Source organism: Hakea prostrata, chromosome 7 (assembly GCF_041222555.1).
Source record: "Hakea prostrata isolate BN-2017 chromosome 7, UWA_Hpros_2, whole genome shotgun sequence".
Taxonomy (NCBI): Eukaryota; Viridiplantae; Streptophyta; class Magnoliopsida; order Proteales; family Proteaceae; genus Hakea; species Hakea prostrata.
The window spans coordinates 221,418-240,592 of record NC_142606.1 but is presented as its reverse complement, the minus strand read 5'-3'; the positions used below and the strand labels follow the sequence as shown (position 1 = coordinate 240,592).

Below are 19,175 nucleotides of genomic sequence, written 5' to 3'. Positions count from 1 at the left end.
GCCCTTTCTCTTCTCATCTTCTTCGAGCTTTCCTAAATCATTTTCATGCGTAACCTTTCCTCCATCTCTTTCTATCTCGTTTCCCTCTTGTCGCGTCTCCCTCCCTTCAAAAGCAGCAAAAACCAAAGTGTTTCCTGTAAGTTGGAGAGGAAGAACGTACATATATATATATATAGTAGGTATCAGCTATCGATCTTCTATCTTATTACATCTTAGTATCCTTGATCATTGTTGTGCTTTAATGGCAGGACAACAATCTCTCCGACGAACACAGAAGATTTTGAGATTGAGCTCGAAAGACTCAGATATGAATGCATCTCAGCGACCCATCAACCTAAATGGAGATCAAAGCAACAGCAGCTGTGCAGGCAGTACTACTACAAGAAGGTCGCCGACCAGCGAGAAGACCATATCTCCAGAATGATAGAAGCGATATTCGGTAAAGAAGTTCCTGCAGAAGAACAAGTTATCTGCCAGAGGAAAAGGCGGTTCCAGTCCATTGCTTATATTTACATGACCACCAAGCCTGTAAATACAGTCCAATATTCTTCCAAGAAGATGAGATTTTGAATGAAATTTTCCTGTTTGGATTTTGGCAGATGGAATTGAGATGCAGGTGTTTTGAGATTCTTGAGTACTGAGGCTTATTTGAGATTCTGTAACTTCTGTTCTCCAGTTGTTTAAGAGATGTTGGTCTACTCTCATAAATCTATTATTCCTGTATTTTTTCATCCTTGCTAGTAATTTCATAGTGTCATCTGAGATCTTAATTAATCATCAATCTAAGCAGGCTATTAATGGAAGATCTTTTGCATCAAACTGTTCATGAGCATAAGCCAATACAATGTTCGAGACTGTATATATACAATGGGGTAATAACCCAACCATGATCCCCAACTATGACATAAATTTCTTAGGTGATAAACCAATATTAACAAAACAATGGAGGTGGTAGAATGTCAATTGAACTCTCATATAACCTGTTATATTGTGGCTCAAATTCTTATACCCAACTTTGAAGATGAATATATACTGGTATATTTTGATGGGTGACCTATAAATGATTTGATTTGAGAGAGTTGTGACCCAACCTAATGGATCAACCCTTTTACCTGATTAAAATCTCGTATATATGTACATGTGTTTGGCTATTAGGTCATTGTGAGATTTGAGATTTTTACCTAAAGGTTTTAAGTGAAATATTCTAACAATTGGTTGAGAAGATATCTCTCTATTTTATTCTTCTTCTACATAGCAAAACTTTGTCTTCTTCATCTGTAGATCTATGTAACATAATGTGTTGGTGTGTGAATCAAATTAAATATTTATGTATTTTTCATTTTATTTTTATTACTATTCTTGATTTCTTAGTGTTCAGTAATTTTAACATACTCAGATTAAAACAAAACAAAACTGACCCATGCATATCGGATGATTGGATCCTTCAAGAATTTTTTGTTTGTTTAAACCCCAAAAGAAATTCTTATTTGGATAGCTAACTGAGTATTTCTAATAATCCATGGCTTTCTAAATTTCTCCCATTCTCTTGGCGGACCTTCTAGTTTGAGCAACATTGCAGCCTTGATACCATGATTTAAACTAATACTCTTGACAAAAATTTGCGTTCATACGTAGATGGTCTTTTCATATCTCTGATGCTACTGTTTATGGATGTTATGGAGAATATATTTGGCACAAAGCAATTAATTAAAATTTTCCTTTTACAGGTAGAAAGCAGAAACTAAGCAATTCGCTTGCTTTACTCAATGGGTAGAATCTTGTAACAGGAAAGTTTAGAACTAACAGGTATAATGTATTCTTATATCAATAGAAAAGGAATTAGTAAAGGGTTTGCAAAGAGTTCTCTCTTCGTAGGTGCTTCTAAAATTTAAAAATGATAGCTTTTAGTGGATAGAGTTGGTGAAATAATTCTGATTTCTGATTTCTGAAACTTTGGAAGCACGTCATGCAATGGTTTCTGTTTTGGCGTCTGAAGCTGAAATTTTCTTCCTTGACTTGTAAGGCAAAAGGACTGAACAAGTAACTCAGCTACACACGTATGAGATCATCTTGCGTCCATATTTATGTTTTTTGTTTTGCCACCCGAAGGAGTAACTGACATCTATTCTTATGAATTCCATAAAAACCATATCAAATTCCTGCATAAAACACAATGGGTTTCACATATATGGGACATCACGTCTATTTTGTTATTTTGTGATGAAGAAGCGTTAAGAAACTAAAACACTATGTGCTCCCTTATGAGGATGTGATCTAGACTCTCAACCCCGACCTGCCTAGAGAAAAAGGGAAAATAAACAAAAAACCCTTGTTTCTACAATCTCTTCTCAATATAATAGTAGTTAGTACATCACAACTTTTACTAGGTAGCTACCATTCCAAGTTCCAACAATTTTAGGCAAAGCAATTGAACCTATATATGCCGGGGGTATTACGTAATATATCATCAAGCCTTATCGAACCCACAATTTCTCACTAAGAGATGTTGGTATTACCAACTCGACCAACCCTGTAATAATATGTATGTTATATTAGCCAATCCATCTAACCATACAAAAAAAATGTGCTAAAAAAAGCACTAAATGGGAGAAAGGTTCCAAATGATCATAGAAGAGACCTTACGAGAAGTGCTTTGAGTAGCTAGATATCCAGCAATTGCAGCATGTACACAAGAAGTATATCTATCTAACTGATTTTCAATTCTTTTTAATCTTAGGTTTCAAATGTTAATTTAATATAAAATAAATATATTTGTTTTCTCGCTAAAAAGTCATTATATTAAAGGGAAAAAATGTGTACACAATAATTAGTCCATGTTATACAAGGAACCAAACACTCGTAGCCCTTCGTTTGATTTAAAAATATTTGTAGATAGGTTAAAAAAAAAAAGAAGCTAAATTACGCTCAATAAAGTGTAACCACGGATCATATGAACCATATTAGACTCTTAATACTAAGCAAAACAAATTTTTAAACAATGATCACGGAAACTCACGGTGTGCTTGTTTTTATTGCCTTTTCCATAACCACCACCTCCGTCACCATCATCATCATCATCACCACCACCGTCATTGATACATTTATGATCATCATCGTGATCATGGTCATAACCGTTTTCGTGATGGTGACCGTCATCTAAACGATGAGGATCTACATCATCAAGGACACTTTGGACATCACTATCTCTTGCTTTGCTACCACTGTTGTCTGTGGCAAACCCCATGGCCATGGTGAACCCATTCTGACCTTTAAAGGGCTGTTTCTGTGGCTGCTTCTCCTCTTCTGGGCTCATCATTTTGCGAGGAAGAACCACTTTGGCGTGCCCTAGGGCTGAACCATCAGCTACAATGGTTACTGTAACCGAAAAAATGATGAAGAACAAAGCATGCTTGCTCATTTTTGCTCCCTCTTATCTTTCTCTCTTAGTGATATGCATGTAGCAAGAACAATACATATCATTGGCTTATATAGACTTGAAAGAAATCCCAAAGCATCTAAAATCAATTAAAACCAGTGCTAAAAGAGGTGGATTCTTTAATGGAACTTGGTGTTGGATGTCTTCTCATTTGCATGAAAAGTTTGTAAGTGGTAATTAAGAGTTTTGTTTTGATATATAAATAAGCCAAAATCTACCAGGCATGCTCAAAGCCCAGAAGAGCAACTCATGAATGCTTGAGAGAATGCTAGTTGGAGCTTTCTTGAGACTTGAGAGTATAATGCACCACTGTTGTACCTAGTTCTGGCAACGGCTATAAACTTGCATTTGGGCGATAAATACATTTTGGGGCACGTGCGTTATTTTGTTGTTTTCGCTTTCCTAATTAATGGGTTTGTTTCCGTTGAAGACGTAAACAAGTTGGCCCATAATGATGTTAGGCCCACTTTCCACTCCCAAAAAGTATAAATATCAGATCATTGGGCCTAGGCGCCCAGCAAAGAACTTCTCCTAAATTTATTTTTTTTGGGAAATAAATGTTATAATCCATACCAAACATCTATCTATTAATTCAAAATCAATCAACTTCTTAACCCAAATAATAATAATAATAATAAACTAATTTTAAGTGTAAATAATACCAAACATTCTACTTAACTTTCCTAATTACTTAGGCTATGGTAGATAAAAGTTTAGGAAAATTACATGATTAGCCACTTTTAGATTTTTTTTTACAAAAATAACCACTCAATGTTTCACTTAACAAAACTGGCTAAAATTAATATTGGATTTACAAAATTAGCCACAATAGTAATTTTTCATTCCTTTAACATTTTTAACCCCTAAAATTAACCACATTAAAAAGGGAAAATCATTATTTTGTTCAAAAGGAAAAAATCACTAATTTTTCATTCTCTTTGGACATTTTTATCCCTATATTGGTATGATTAATTTTAGGGGTGCAAATGTCCAAATGGATGAAAAATCACTATTTTGGCTAGTTTTGTAAATCCAAACTCAGTTTTAACTAGTTTTGTTAAGTGAAACTTTGAGTGGTTACTTTTATAAATGAAAACTTAAAACTAGCTAATCAAGTAATTTTTCCTAAAATTTTCAACCAAAAGGTTTAGAGTAGCGTAGAATCTTAATTTTAATTTTATCCTTCACCTACATGAGATGAAAATTTTCAATTACATTATTAGATTGATGATAGGTGTCCAATTTGAAGAAGAAGAAAAGTCATTTTTTAAGTAAATTTGAAAATTTCAAAACTTCTTCATTCATTAAAGCACAAATTTTGTTTTTGATTGAACACTATCATGAATTTAACCATATAAATTTTTCTCTCCATGTAGATGGAGGATCTAGACTCTTCGATTTAGTATTTATGTCTATTTAAGGTATCTGTACTTAAATTGATCGCGTATGAACTATATTTGTTTTACTTAAGACCCATTTGATAACCTACCAAGTAATTCTACTCTCTTTTTATCTTCTACACCAAAATAAGTCTAAGTATCTTTAGAAGCATAAACACTTTTATCGGCATTTGATAAAACTCACTTTTGTAAGTGAAAACAATAGCAACAAGCGTTTTAATGAAATAGTTGAAGATAAAGAATAAATGCAATGATTTGTTCACATACAAAGACTAGGGTTTCACAAAAGATAGAGAAGACCAAGTTTAACGTATCCCACGATACCCTACAATACTAGCCGATACGTATTCATATTTGACCTAACCGATACAATACATTTCGATACGTCTCTCCATTTTTTTTTTTTTTTGTTGGTAAAATACGTCTCTCCATTGAGTTATACTAAAATACTCTAGTCAAAGCGATACAATACTAGATACATGACAATACGTCTTTTAAAATCACTTGATTGATAAGATACTCGATACCAATACTTTAAACCTTGGAGAAGACAAATAAGAACTTTAGTCACCGTAGATAAAGAACAAATGATCTCTATCATTAGGGATACAGAACCAATGAATAGTAGAGTTATGAGAAGGTATTAGTAGAGATTCTTACCAAGGAACACCATAAGCTATTTTTGTTGGTCGGGTTATCAAATATGACCTAATGATCTTTACCCCGATCTTATTGATAATAATAATAAAAGAGGACTGATGAATTGAAATCGGCCAGACCAACCCGGTCGATTATGGTTCGGCTTTGTTTGTATCATCCGGGTCGGTCGGCCTGGGTGTGGTATCGGGTTTGACACCCGTGGCTTATATATATAACTATATAAAAACCTTGAACTAGGGTTTGAACTTTGAAAGTGAGGTCTGAAGCGTGGAGGGACGCCGCAGGGCAGTAACGTGAGTATCACCCATTTTGCTTCGCATGATTTACATCTGAGCATATGATTCTCTTTGCATTTGTTAATTTCTGCTCTTCTGCTGTTCTACTGGTAAATCCATTCATCATTTCGAATCTTAGCGGGTTCCAGCCTCTGGTTTTATAGCTTCGTTTATAATGTTCTGCATGTTTGTCAAAGCTGAGATTTATAGTTATTGAAGACCAGGATCAGATGTTTGATTGTTGCGATTTGTGATTTACTGTAATGCGTCTTAGACTGACCAAAAAAAAGGCTCTCCACATCTTTACGCGAGATGTGGCGGTTCTTTTTACTGAATTAATTTTGCAGTGAATCTGATAAGGTAGCAAAGGATCTCCTTGTCTAGTTTAACTGTTCATCCTGAAGCTTATCTGATTCCTGGTCGTTCGCTTTCGTGTTTTTTTAATTTGTTTAGATCTTCACTTAAATGTGATAGGATTACAGTCTGTTAGATTTGTCTGATCATCGTGGTTTTATTACCACATTTTACATGTTTTCTCATTATTTTGGTGATACAAATTGCTCATCTATTCCAATTTCATGTTTTAAATTTTTGTTTCAGGTAGACGAAGAAGGATGTCGCACAGGAAGTTTGAGCACCCTAGGCATGGTTCCCTTGGGTTTCTCCCAAGGAAACGGGCCTCTCGCCATAGGGGAAAAGGTAATGATCGTATTAATTTGGAAACTCAGTAGGTTTTTTTTATGGGTTGACATTTGATTATCAAGAAGTACCACCAACCTTCCTTATTGTTTGCTTTGTTTGGTTACTGCTTTTCATGTCAGAAAGTTCTATTGTAAAGAATTACTACATTATATGTTTTTAAAGCTATTGAAATCTAGGAGAGCTTGCTGGAGATAATAGATTGTTGTATTTGCACAAAATTGTTATATTGTCATGCTCGAAACTAAAGGCATCAATTTTATACTAAAAACATTATTCAGTTTATTATTTTACCAGCAGAAGACAAAATTGCTTCTTAAAATGAGGAAATTTGTCAATTTTTTATATACATGTGGCCCTATACCCTGTTGTAGGTTGCAGTGTGTCATTGTTTCTTTGGTTGCTTCTGTTTGTTAAATTCTAACAGTGAGGCTTTTTCTTCTTCTCTATTTCCCAAGTCATAACATGATATCTAAGGATTTTCATTTGTGCATTTTAAAATTAAAATATATCCTATGCATTCTAATGTACTTTTTCTGTGTTATGGGTTGATGCAGTGAAGGCTTTTCCCAAGGATGACCCAAGTAAGCCTTGCAAACTAACTGCTTTCTTGGGTTACAAGGCTGGTATGACCCACATTGTCAGGGAGGTCGAAAAACCTGGGTCAAGTAAGCTCAAACTTTGTCATTTTATTCTCTCTATTTCTCTTATGGTTTTAATTTTATTTAATTGATCATAATAAGGCTTGGCTTTTAAATGATTATTTTTCCTTCTAATTTTTGTTGCCCAAGTTGCTTTCAGTGATTTATTTTAAGTATCTGATTGTAGTCTTTCTCTCCTCTTTCAGAACTTCACAAGAAGGAGACATGTGAGGCTGTTACAATTATTGAAACACCTCCAATGATTGTTGTTGGGGTGGTAGGCTATGTTAAGACACCACGTGGTCTTCGGTCTCTGAATACTGTGTGGGCCCAACATCTAAGTGAGGAAGTGAAAAGAAGGTTTTACAAGAACTGGTGCAAATCTAAGAAGAAGGCGTTTACAAAGTATTCAAAGAAGTATGAAAACGATGATGGCAAGAAAGATATTCAAGTACAACTTGAGAAGATGAAGAAGTATGCATCTTTCATCCGCGTTCTGGCTCATACTCAGGTTATAATATATAATTTTTTCTCTTAGAATTTGCGACTATATATCCTTTCAATTATTTGTCTATTGGGAAATGGGAATTGCTTTCCATTATTAGCATATTTTGTGGTACAGCATCCACTGTTCTGTTAATTATGCAATATTGTACAATTTCTGCTGCATGTTGCATTTGATTCTGAATATCTGATACAAATGTCTAGTTTGATTTCTACTTAGGTTGTCCCATGGGATTATTCTTGGAACCATTTGAGATTTTATCAGTAAAGCTAGATATTCGATTAAAAAATATTTAGAATATCAAATTTTTTTCGCATTGCTGCTCAGTTTGATGATATTAGATTAATTGCTTTTGTCTGGTCCTCTTGAGTGTAAACGTTTGCAACTGGTTTTGAGTTAGCAAGAGGTATGAAAATTCTCTCAATTATAATCTCATAATTTGTGTTTATTTTCCAAGCACTCACTTCGTCTTAACATAAAGAATATTCATTGTTCAATATCGAGCTTTCGATTATCCGACTTCAAGCCTAGACATGGTTGCATGGTGAATCTAGTCAGAACTTAGGAATTTCATTATTTGAGTGTGATGGATATTATTCTTCTGTTTTGGCAAAGACTTGAGGATATATTTTCATCCTATTGATTTTCTTGCATATGTCCGTGAGTCTTCTAGAATATTTTTTGGCTCCCCAAATATTCCAGAATATTATTAGTCTTTAAAATACGTTTTCTTGTGAAATGATATCTTGCAGATAAGGAAGATGCCAGGATTGAAGCAAAAGAAAGCACATCTGATGGAGATCCAGGTGAATGGTGGAACAATTGCACAGAAGGTGGACTTTGCATATGGTTTCTTTGAGAAGCAAATCCCTGTGGATGCTGTCTTCCAGAAGGATGAGATGATTGACATCATTGGTGTGACAAAAGGTAAAGGTTATGAAGGTGTTGTTACTCGTTGGGGGGTCACCCGTCTTCCTCGTAAGACCCACAGGGGTTTGCGTAAAGTGGCTTGTATTGGTGCATGGCATCCTGCCAGGGTCTCCTTCACTGTTGCCAGGGCTGGTCAGAACGGTTATCACCACCGAACTGAAATGAACAAGAAGGTCTACAAGCTTGGAAAGGCTGGGGATGAGACCCACAATGCAATGACAGAATATGACAGGTTTGTAACTAGATCTCTGGGCTTGACCTGAAATCTCTTATTAGAATTTTAAGATCATTACACAGGAATGCTCTCATGATTTTGTTTACAATGTGAAACAGGACTGAAAAGGACATAACACCCATGGGTGGATTCCCTCACTATGGTATCGTAAAGGACGATTACCTGTTGTTGAAGGGCTGCTGTGTTGGGCCCAAGAAGAGGGTTGTTACACTCCGCCAATCCCTGTTGAAGCAGACATCTCGTTTGGCCCTTGAGGAGATCAAGCTGAAATTCATTGATACATCTTCGAAGTTTGGACATGGTCGCTTCCAGACCACCCAGGAGAAGCAGAAATTCTTCGGCAGGGTTAAGGCTTAAGTATGAGATTTGATCTGAAAATTTTGGCTATTATCAATGAGCAAAAGTTATGTTTTAATTTTTGAATGTATTTCTAGGGTGAGAGTTATGTTTGAATCTGTAGGATTCTGGGATATTCTGATAATTACATTTTCTGAGTTTTTGGACGTCTTCATTACGCTCTCCTTGGTTTTATCCTTTCATATAGGTTCTTTTGCATGCTTATAGTCCCTGCACTGAAGTTTTTAATAAAGATAGTTGGAACTGGTTGGTTCTAAGGTGGTTTTTGGAATCTGGATGATTTGCCGGTGACCCAGTTCACAGTCCGAGGTTTGGTATTGCAATTCTTCTTGCCTTCTGATCAGTATCAACATCAATGTCGTACTTTCAACATCTAATTTTGATTTGGGCCAGCCAAGGCTAAGCATTGTTGGTGTACTGTCAAATGTCTGGAGGGGTCCTTCAATGCCTGGGCTTTCATCACCCCCTCAGGGTGGATGCCGAGTTCGGATCAATTTTTTTCTACCCCCATTCTGTGTGGTGCCTACATCTGAAACTGATAAAGTAATCAGGCATGGATCACTTAGGCCTTATACAAAATATATAGTGAAAAATGCATTAAAAATTCTTATATAGATTTCACACAATTGGTGCGGTGACAAAAGCATCAAAGGAGCACTGGGAGGATCTGGATTCAGCAAGTCATCCAGTACCTGTGGATGCCCTCTGTTCTCACGTGGCATGATAGCACTCGTACGTCATCAGTGACTCAGTGAGCTGCTGGAAATCCTCGTCCATGTTGTCAAAAGCTCTTACTTTGCTCTTTCCTAAGTGTATAGTAGGCATTGGTGAGCCTCTCTTTGAGCTTCCGTTGATTCTTACTTTCAGGAATGGACCATGATTTTGCTTGGGTTCAATGCAACAAACGTCTGAACCATTCAGGGAGACACTGTGGGCTGATGGATCGATATTTCAATCTCCACCGTTGAGAAATGAGTGATGGAGATTGAAATCTCAACTGATTCGTGACTGTCTCAAATCTAGTTGAACTGAAGCAAAATCCCATGGATCATGTGTTTTGTCACCGCCTCTTCCCCTGAAGAGGAGTACTCCGTCTCTTGTCAACCACAAACTGTAGGAAAGGTAACAGGATATTGATGATGAGCCTACTTCTATATATATATATATATATATATTATTTTTATTTTTATTTATTTTTATTTTTTTTTACTCGTGGGCTACATGTAGTCGGAAAAGCACTCGTCAGGATGATCCGCACTACTTCGTCACAGTTGGAGCTATACTGGGTCAGAAGAAAGCACTCAGGTGGCAGTCATACGGAAATTTTTGTGCCCATGCATCTTTATTCTTTAAGGGCCTGTTTGGTTATATGAATCTGGATATTTCAAATATCTAGAGATTTCAAATCTAGAGTAGTAATTTATAAAATTAAATGTTTGGTTGTGAATTCATCCTAAAAATCTATTTGATCGACGTGATTCATCCCCTTACCCATAAATCTACAGATTCACATTTTTAGTGTAAAAAGGTAAATCTCTAGATTTCATGAATCTAAAGATTTTTACAACCAAACGGTTATAATTCTCAGATTCATGAATGCAGAGATTTGAAATCTCTGGATTCATTCATATAACCAAATAGGCCCTAATGAAATCTGCAAAACTTGGATCCCAAGATCTGGGTCTAAGAAGACTTCAGATCTCAGCTCTTAATTTACTTATTCTACACCAGCAGCATCCATGATATGACGATACGGTCTTCCAAGAACTTTTTCCGACCTGTGTGGGATGTTCTCATCCTTGAACATGAAATCTAGATAACTTTTTGGTTTTAAGGAGCGAGGCAAGCTAACAAGCTTTCTAGTTCTTGCGAAGTCTACTTCTGTGGCTGCAAGCTCTGCTAGTTTTATGCATTTTACATTCATTGCTCCATCCTTATTCTGGTCTGCGTGAACTACATGAGCATCGCAAAGCTTACCTAGTCTGGTTAGAGTATCTCCTGATACCATATTGGCGAATATGTATACACATTAGACAACCCATACAATACAATTTTATCTCTCCATTGAATTGTACAACAATATATTAACCAATACGATACAATTCTCGATATGAAACGATGCTTCTCTTAAAATTACCTGACAGATATGATACTTTATATCATTACTTTTAAGAGCAAATTGCCCTGACACCCCAAATGAAAGCCTTAAAGTACTTGCACCACACACTGTTTGAAAAACACATAGTAGTACCTCAACTCCAGCAACTAGCATCACTCTAGAGATATTTCTAATTCCCTGAGAAAGAAACAAATATACAAGTAGGAATTAAGAATGAAAGAATGTACTGCTCTATTATTCTATGAGAAAAAGACACCGGAGATGTACAATTTTTCCGAGTACATATGAAACAAGGATTTCTTGCCATCAACTAAAAGAGAAAATACGGTCAACAACCTACCTACAAAAAGTTACCACAAACGAATATCGCAGTGGCTCGCCACTAAAAACCCATTGCCATTTCCTAGAAACATATCAGTGAAATCCATTCTAAAAGAAAAACATGAATAGCAGAGCAGGCACCTAGAATTCTTTCTCTCCCTAAAGAAACTCCTTATGACAACAGTCTAAAGCTCAAGCAGCTGCCTGGGCTGGCCCATCTGCTGATCTATAATCATATCCACGACCACGGCCCCTTCCCCTTCCACGTCCACGCCCTGCAAGATACAACACAGCATTAATTACCAAAGTTTGCCTCTCAAGTACAAGGACATGCAAACAGGGAAGGTAAGACAGATGAATTTGCGAAATTTTGAGTATCAACCACCACTTAGACAAGTTTTTTATTGACAGGTTGAATTATGAAGTTCCAAAAAAAACGATACAAGAAAAGCTAGGTTTTCAATTATAGTGTTGTCACTTGTCAAAAGTTTATCTCCAGAGAGCGACTGCTTAAGTTTTTATTGTTATTAAAGCAAGGCAGCATTCTGCGACTCGGGATTCAAAAGAATGGACATCACAACATCTGGGACAACTACACTATCCTACACAATGCAAAAATATGAAATCCTTGGTACCATAACTATATTTGATGACACCAAATTAGTAAAAGCACAAAAAGATAAAGAAAACCTGAACAAAACGAAAGAGAAACAATTGTCTTCGAAAATAAACACATGAAGCAAAGCATGACACACTTGTTTTGGAGGAAGTAAGACCATGCTAAACAGTAAAACACATGCTTCAAAGAAATGTGAATGTATGCCATTAGATAAAATGTTTTGATTAGCATACCACGGCCTTGAAAAGGTCCATCCGCACCACTATAATCATTGTAACCACCAGGTTCTCGTTGCATATCACCACCATAACCTCTACCACGCCCACGGAAACCACGGCCCCTTCCACGGCCTCTGCCCCTGCCACCATACCCACGTCCACCATCCCAACCACCATCTCCATTGTATTCACGGGACCCATTGTTATTTCCTGCCATCATGAGACCAACATAAGTAGGCAGTTGACTATAAAACACTAGAATAGAATCGAACAAAACAAAAATATACGAATGTCATACACAGCAATATCTATATTAGCACAGACAATTAAACATCTGGGAGTCCGCAAAGGGTTGGTTCAAATAAAGGTTGTTTCTGCCATATGGAGACTGATTTGCCATTGTGTTCATCAGAAAGAAGGGGTATCACATGGATTTCCACAACCTAATTTTATAAGCCCATCGCAACCATGTGGTCCAGATTCACTTGGCTATTCCATTTAAGAAAAAAGTATTATCTTTTTAATCATTTATAGACCACCATCTTGACATGTACCAAAACCTATTCAGACTAAGCTATTCACAATTAGAGGTGACATGCACAAGGGACAAAGTGAAGAGTGCCAACAAAACTGCCACATAGAAAAGTTAAGCCACAAGCTTGTAACAGGACATATACCAACTACAAAATCAATTAAAATGCTTTCATATTTATTTTCTTATTTTATTTTTTTTTCATTTCTACATTCATACCCTGTACTGAACTGGTTGACACCTTATCACAGACTCCCAATTGCAGGAGCCTTGCGCTCTGTGTATGCCCTCTTCCATTGCAAGAAAATAACAACAGCTTCTGAATTTTATGCTCTCTGAATATATATATATATATATAAACATATAATTTTTTTTCTGGGCAAAGAAGAAAAAGGGGAAGTGGGGGCTTGTTCAAATAATAGAAACCCTACAACAGAAAACCAAAATACTACGGATTTTTGGATTACAAAAAATGAAGTCAGAAGTCAGAACCTCTTCCTCTTCCCCTTCCTCGACCACCACGTCCTCTTCCTCGTATACCAGGAGAGCCATCTGAATTCCAAGAGACAAGGTAACCCAAAAAAAATATATATATATTTAACAATGCAAGGATCAAAATATGAAATGTTACTTATATTTTTATTTTTAAAGAAGTTGCACTTTGTTTTACCTGCTTCATAATCAAATTCAGTCCATGGCTTTACTTGATCAGCTGGGATAGGTGACTGGTAACTATGTTGCCAGGCAAGACACAACAGTCCGATTGTTAACACATTAACAAGGACCAATCATCAAATGTAAAGAACTGAAAAGAAATACTTGGTAAGCAAATTTCCAAGTCTGCAAACTCTAGCAAAGAAACCTAAAGAAAAATCTGTATTTATGAGCAACTTAATATTTGCAAAACTGCAAGGTGCACATGGAAGAGCTATCCAGTAAACCTTCACCTCTCCCCCCCCCCCCCCCCCAAAAAAAAAAAAAAAAAAAAAAAAAAAAAAAAAGAAGAAGAAGAAGAAGAAGAAGAAAAAGAAAGAAAAAGGAAGAACTTGTGAACAGACTAAAATCCAACTTTTTCTCCAAATTACTTAGCAAAAACATAACAGTCTAACTACTCATTTTAAACAGTAAACCTTCATGAGCAACTAAACCAAAGAAACATACAGAAAACCCAATAAAATCTATCCAAGGACTTCCCCCATTCACCGATTAAACTCATAAGTAATTAAACTAACTCGATATGGTTACTTAGGATTAGCTTCACCAGATAACTGATCTCTGAACAGCACCCTCGCACTTCAAACAAATCAAAGCTATGGTTAACATAAAAATAACTAAACTACCAGTCCTGTTAATGACCTAGCAGTGTGTCCTTACTCTGTCATATACGGGTACCAAAGGGAACCAAATGTAAAATGTGATTTTTTGGGATCGAAACCAACTAAGGATAAACCTCAGGGGGTCCAGCTGAAAATTACCCATTTTATCAAACCCCATCAGATAAAAAAGTGGCCAAGAAAATGAATTCAAAACCTGGGACTGATTATTTTCTCAAATTCAACTTATACTATGCCAGATAGCTTTAGCACTGAGGCAATAATTTAGTATCGAAACTGAAAGGCCAAACCCACCCAACTTGTAAAACAATTCAAGAAAGATAATAATGACTATCCTTGCATCGAGGTTGCAAGTGAATAACATATCTACCCTTTTTGTAGGTCCACATCCCTGCTAATTGATTGTACATAAATAAGAACATCATAGCTATGCATCCAAAAATAATGGGGTGGTAAGAGAGGGCCAAGGTAAATAAGTGAACTCCCAACATCACGAAGTTCAGCAACTAATGGTGGTTAGAGAATAATAACTATAACATTAAGCCATGAAATCTACCGCAGTAATCATAAAACAAGAAGATGGTAATGAAGAAGGGGAGAAATAACATCATTAGTTGCAACTATAATTCTTGCCCCCTTACCCTGTGGATGATGTATCCAACTCCTTCTGGGACAAGGTGATTGTGATCATTGAAACATGCCGAGTTGTTTCCAGGCTGCAACAGAGGACATAATAATTGACACATTAACCAACCAACTCAATAACAAATGCACAACTTTATAGGGCACAAATGAGAATCTTTATCCTTACGGTAGTAAGCCTTCTTCTAATGGTTCCCACATGTCTGTTATATCAGTAGATCCAATTGCTGTGTTCTGATGAAGACCAACAATTCTTCTCTGGAGGTACAAGTAATTTTTATTATAAGAAAAATAAAGACAGTTATTACAATCACACCATGGCATACAAAAATTTGACATAAATCAGACCATCACTTATTTCGCATAAAACCTACCTTAATTAGTTCAGCAATCATCACAGTCTTGTTGATAGCCCTCCCCATTGCTTTAAGCACAATTTCATTAGAACCCTTCTCCTGCAGACAAACAATCATTTGAATAAGAAAGGGAGCGACAGAAACCTACATAAATGGAATACAATAGCACCTGATTCAATGCATAATGCTAAAAATCAGATGAAAACCATGATAGAGTAGTAGGGTGCGGTGATGACATATCCTCTAGGAATCTTATCAACTTCTCAAGTTTTACATTCACTTTTTACTAATCTTCGGTTTCCAGATAACCTTTTAGTCATGTTGTTAAGCAACGAACAAAGCATGAAATTCTGAATATTTTCTCACAAATTTAAGACAGTAAATAAGTCCCGAGCATATCAATGCCAAAATCTTGATAAGGTGTCAACTTGTTAGTGTCAGAAATCACAAAAAATCACAACGGGGGTACCAAACATCAATCAGCGTAAGTATTTCAATGAGTGAAAGAACCACAAAATAGGTATACAAAATCCTCAACATATAGGCAGATCACCCGCTCACTACACCAACAAGGAAACCCCAAGTATTTAGATATCCAATGGAAAACAATCAAAGAAAGTAAACCCAACAAAATTAAATCAAATAATCTATAATCTACAAATAAGCAAATGCAGGAAAGAGCCAAAAAAAGTAATTTTTCCCGCCTCAAAATATATAGAATCATGAAAGTCAAGTCAATGCCAATACAAGGTAATAATGAAAACGAACTAATTGACAAAAATAAAGAGGACAAGAGATTACCTGGAGCAAACTTGTAGCGTAAGTGATATAGTTCCTCATCCTTCCCTGAGTAGTTATCCGGATTTCATTTTCATTAATCGGTGTCTCCGGCCTCGGCTTCTCCACCCTCTGATACCGATCCATCTAATCCACTAAATCGAAGTTAAAATAGAATGAAGCTAATACTACTACACATAAACAACTAACATGAGAAGCAAAAACGCGAATACAAAGATGAAGGTAAAGCTACAGTCCCAAACCCTAAAGAGAAACCCTAAATTATTATTTTAAAGAGAAAGATACGTTCAATAAACAAATGAAAAAAACAGATCTGCAGTTGCAGAAACTCAATAAATCTTTATCAAAAGAACAATTCAAACCGAACAGAAATTTGAAAGCATGAATGAACCTTAGTTGTAGGAGAGTTTGAGCCGCTTCGCGCTCTGCCCTTCTCTTTCTCTTCTCGGAGATAATGTGAAATGCGTTTTTCTCCTTGTGTCCCGCTCCGAAGGCCTTAACGGGAGTAGTCACTCTATCGTTTTATACGGCGGAAGAAATCGTGGCCGATCAGTTAGTTTTGAGTTTTGGGTTTTGAGTTCTGAGTTTTTAGGGTATATCCTCATCATCACCCTACTAGGGTTACGGTCGCGGTCCTGTCGCGCCCGTAGATCGGCTGTTTTAGCTGTTTACTCGGTTGGAAGGTGTGTAGTAAACCAAGTGGGACCCACACCTCTGATGGATTTATGAGTTTTCAAATCAAATTACCAAAATTTTACATCAATAATTAGGAACAGACTCAACAATAAATGACCATTACAAATTCTACCAAAAATAAATTAATTATAATAACAATGTAGGATTCCAAAAATACAGACACTTAGATTTATGTACATTTTGAGTCATAATTCATAAAAATAATTATTTAATTATGGAATGAAATCTATGGACTCATCCTGAAAAAACTATTTAGTCGATGTAATTTTTGTGAAATGTGTAAAGTGTTTGGTTCAAAACTTGAGATCAAATGCGACACCCGTGGTTGCCGCCCCCTTTACCACGAACAATTTGGGGGGACCAAGCTCGCCCACGCTCTTTTTTGGTTCCCCCCCTTTTTTCCTCCTTGTCTTTTGTTTGTCGGCATGTTGTTCTTTTATAGTAAGGGTGAAATCCATAGAGTTCACTTCATACATATATATCTACAGATTCACGTTTCAAGTGTAAAAATAAGAATCTATAAATTTTATGAATTCAATGATTTTCACAACCAAATGAGTGTAAATATTGCATTCATGAATCCAAATATTCTAAATTTATAGATTCATGGAATCAAACAAGTTTGGGAATAGCTGTTTACATCAACAACAACAATAAGCCTTGTTTCAACTAAATGGGGTCGGTTAAATGGATTATTGCCCTCCAATCAGTTATATTATAGGTCATGCTAAATACAATGCCTAAGCTATACATATCATTTCTCACCACTTCTCTTAAAGATAATCTTAAGTCTACCCCTAATGTAATTTAAATATAAGACGGTACTCCACATCTATTTTCAAGTGAATTTGAATCACTGACATTTTAGTTATGAGTTGTTGGTCTTACCACTCAAAATTGTGTTAACTTGGCAATTGCCATTGTTATTCTAAAACTATTAATATTAATTATTTAGAAAAAAATATTTATTTATTTGTATTATTTAATTATTTTATATCTTGTCTTGTAATACAAATTAAAGAATGGAGGTAGAAATAAGGTAAAATTTATAATTTTTGTAAGGCAAAACCATCAAGTTAAAAGAGATGTATGGGAATTTATGAATTATAAAATTATACAACCATGACTTAAGGGCCCGTTTGGTTTCATGACTCTAAAGATTTAAAATATATGGAATCATAATTCATAAAATTAACTGTTTGGTTAACCTAAATCAATGGAACGATATATGTTTGGTCGACATGATTTAGTGAATGTGCAAATGTTTAACGCTTTTATAGTAAGAGATTTCACCCCATACTCATAAATCTAAAAATTAACGTTTATAGTGTAAAAAAAATTAATTCTTAGATTTCATGAATCCAATAATTTTCACAATCAAAATGGGTATAAATCTCTCGTTCATGAATGAAATCTCTGGATTCATGTAACCAAAAATGCCCTAATAGCTTGGTCTACTTAAGCAAGGTTTCGGTATCGAAACTTTGTGGATGCAAAAATTTCCCCTGGGTCCCGGGGAGACTCACCCCACCACATCTGGTGTGCGACCTGGGTCAAACATCGGATTAGTCAGGGCATAGCCTTGAAAACCGAAGTTGGCAAACCAACAAAAAAAAAAGGCTCTAACAGATTTTGCTAATAGAGTATACTTATTATACAAATTTAAGAAATATTTGATGTAAATTATTTTCAAATTGATGTACTTTTAAAGTGTTTCTAATTAGGGTATCCCTAAATTTTTCTAATTCAAAACTAAGTTTTTCTTATAATTATGTAGAAAAAAGTGCATAAGCTAATTAATTTTTTTTTTAAATTAACAAAGTGCCTCCTAATAATTGAGTAATCTGCTCCTGTACAAATAGGTGACAACCTCTTATGTAGTAGTAAAAAAAAACGTATTGAGTTGAAACTTTTGTTTATCCACACCTTCTCCATTTCCATCTCCTGATGATGGGCCATAGTGTTTTTGACAATGACAAGCAAAATTAAAGAAGCCACTAGCATGGCTCAAGTCATATTCAATTACAGCATCACCCCAAATCCCCAAATTGAGTTTCACATGTGAAACCTTTCTAAATTGGTTATAAAAAGATGTAAGAATGGTATAAATTTCTATAATAATTGACAGATGATCCAGATATGTGAGAAATGTGAGAAAACAATAATGATGGTGAGAAACACAAGATAAGAATTCCTTGGAGTTGAGAAAGAGAACCCTTCGACCACAAATTGTCTCTGACTTTGTTGAATTATGAAGACGCTGGTGTGTTGGACAAAGAAATCCATTAAGTTTTGTCTGCTCCCTATGATTGTTGTTCCTTGCATGACAAGACAGTTTTTTTTTTATTGTTTTTAAGATAAAATTCAGTTGATTTTGTTTTTTTTTTTGTGGCTAAATTCAC

The 19,175-nt window shown here is 35.6% G+C and overlaps 2 protein-coding genes across 3 annotated transcripts; one reads left to right on the top strand and one right to left on the bottom strand.

Annotated features, from left to right (window-relative positions):
* Window positions 1-5,736: 5,736 nt before the first annotated feature.
* RP1 (ribosomal protein 1) lies at window positions 5,737-9,409 on the top strand. The gene is made up of 6 exons (XM_089162976.1): window positions 5,737-5,789; window positions 6,372-6,470; window positions 7,028-7,138; window positions 7,318-7,622; window positions 8,369-8,778; window positions 8,880-9,409. The coding sequence occupies exons 2-6, from the start codon at window positions 6,386-6,388 to the stop codon at window positions 9,136-9,138; spliced, it is 1,170 nt and encodes a 389-aa protein (XP_089019102.1). The 5' UTR covers window positions 5,737-5,789; window positions 6,372-6,385; the 3' UTR covers window positions 9,139-9,409.
* A 1,363-nt stretch (window positions 9,410-10,772) lies between these two features.
* Window positions 10,773-16,727, bottom strand: LOC149008715 (uncharacterized). Of its 2 annotated transcripts, none has more exons than XM_089163736.1 (9): window positions 16,469-16,727; window positions 16,081-16,211; window positions 15,298-15,378; window positions 15,093-15,181; window positions 14,923-14,997; window positions 13,618-13,679; window positions 13,440-13,499; window positions 12,431-12,625; window positions 10,773-11,853 (listed from the first exon to the last, which is right to left on the bottom strand). In XM_089163736.1, exons 2-9 carry the CDS (start codon window positions 16,201-16,203, stop codon window positions 11,771-11,773), a joined length of 768 nt encoding a protein of 255 aa, XP_089019862.1. In that variant the 5' UTR covers window positions 16,204-16,211; window positions 16,469-16,727; the 3' UTR covers window positions 10,773-11,770. The 2 variants fall into 2 exon arrangements, with proteins under 2 accessions (XP_089019862.1, XP_089019861.1); XM_089163735.1 differs by having other exon boundaries at window positions 10,777-11,853; window positions 16,081-16,203; window positions 16,469-16,726.
* Between the last annotated feature and the right edge of the window lie 2,448 nt (window positions 16,728-19,175).

Excerpts from the sequence above, each read along its gene's own strand:
- RP1 (XM_089162976.1), top strand. The coding sequence starts at position 6,386 with ATGTCGCACAGGAAGTTTGAGCACCCTAGGCATGGTTCCCTTGGGTTT. Across the intron at positions 6,471-7,027 it reads CTCTCGCCATAGGGGAAAAG|TGAAGGCTTTTCCCAAGGAT; the intron begins GTAATGATCGTA and ends GGGTTGATGCAG. Across the intron at positions 7,139-7,317 it reads GGTCGAAAAACCTGGGTCAA|AACTTCACAAGAAGGAGACA; the intron begins GTAAGCTCAAAC and ends CTCCTCTTTCAG.
- LOC149008715 (XM_089163736.1), bottom strand. The coding sequence starts at position 16,203 with ATGGATCGGTATCAGAGGGTGGAGAAGCCGAGGCCGGAGACACCGATT. Across the intron at positions 15,379-16,080 it reads ACGCTACAAGTTTGCTCCAG|GAGAAGGGTTCTAATGAAAT; the intron begins GTAATCTCTTGT and ends GTTTGTCTGCAG. Across the intron at positions 12,626-13,439 it reads AGGAAGGGGAAGAGGAAGAG|GAAATAACAATGGGTCCCGT; the intron begins GTTCTGACTTCT and ends TCATGATGGCAG.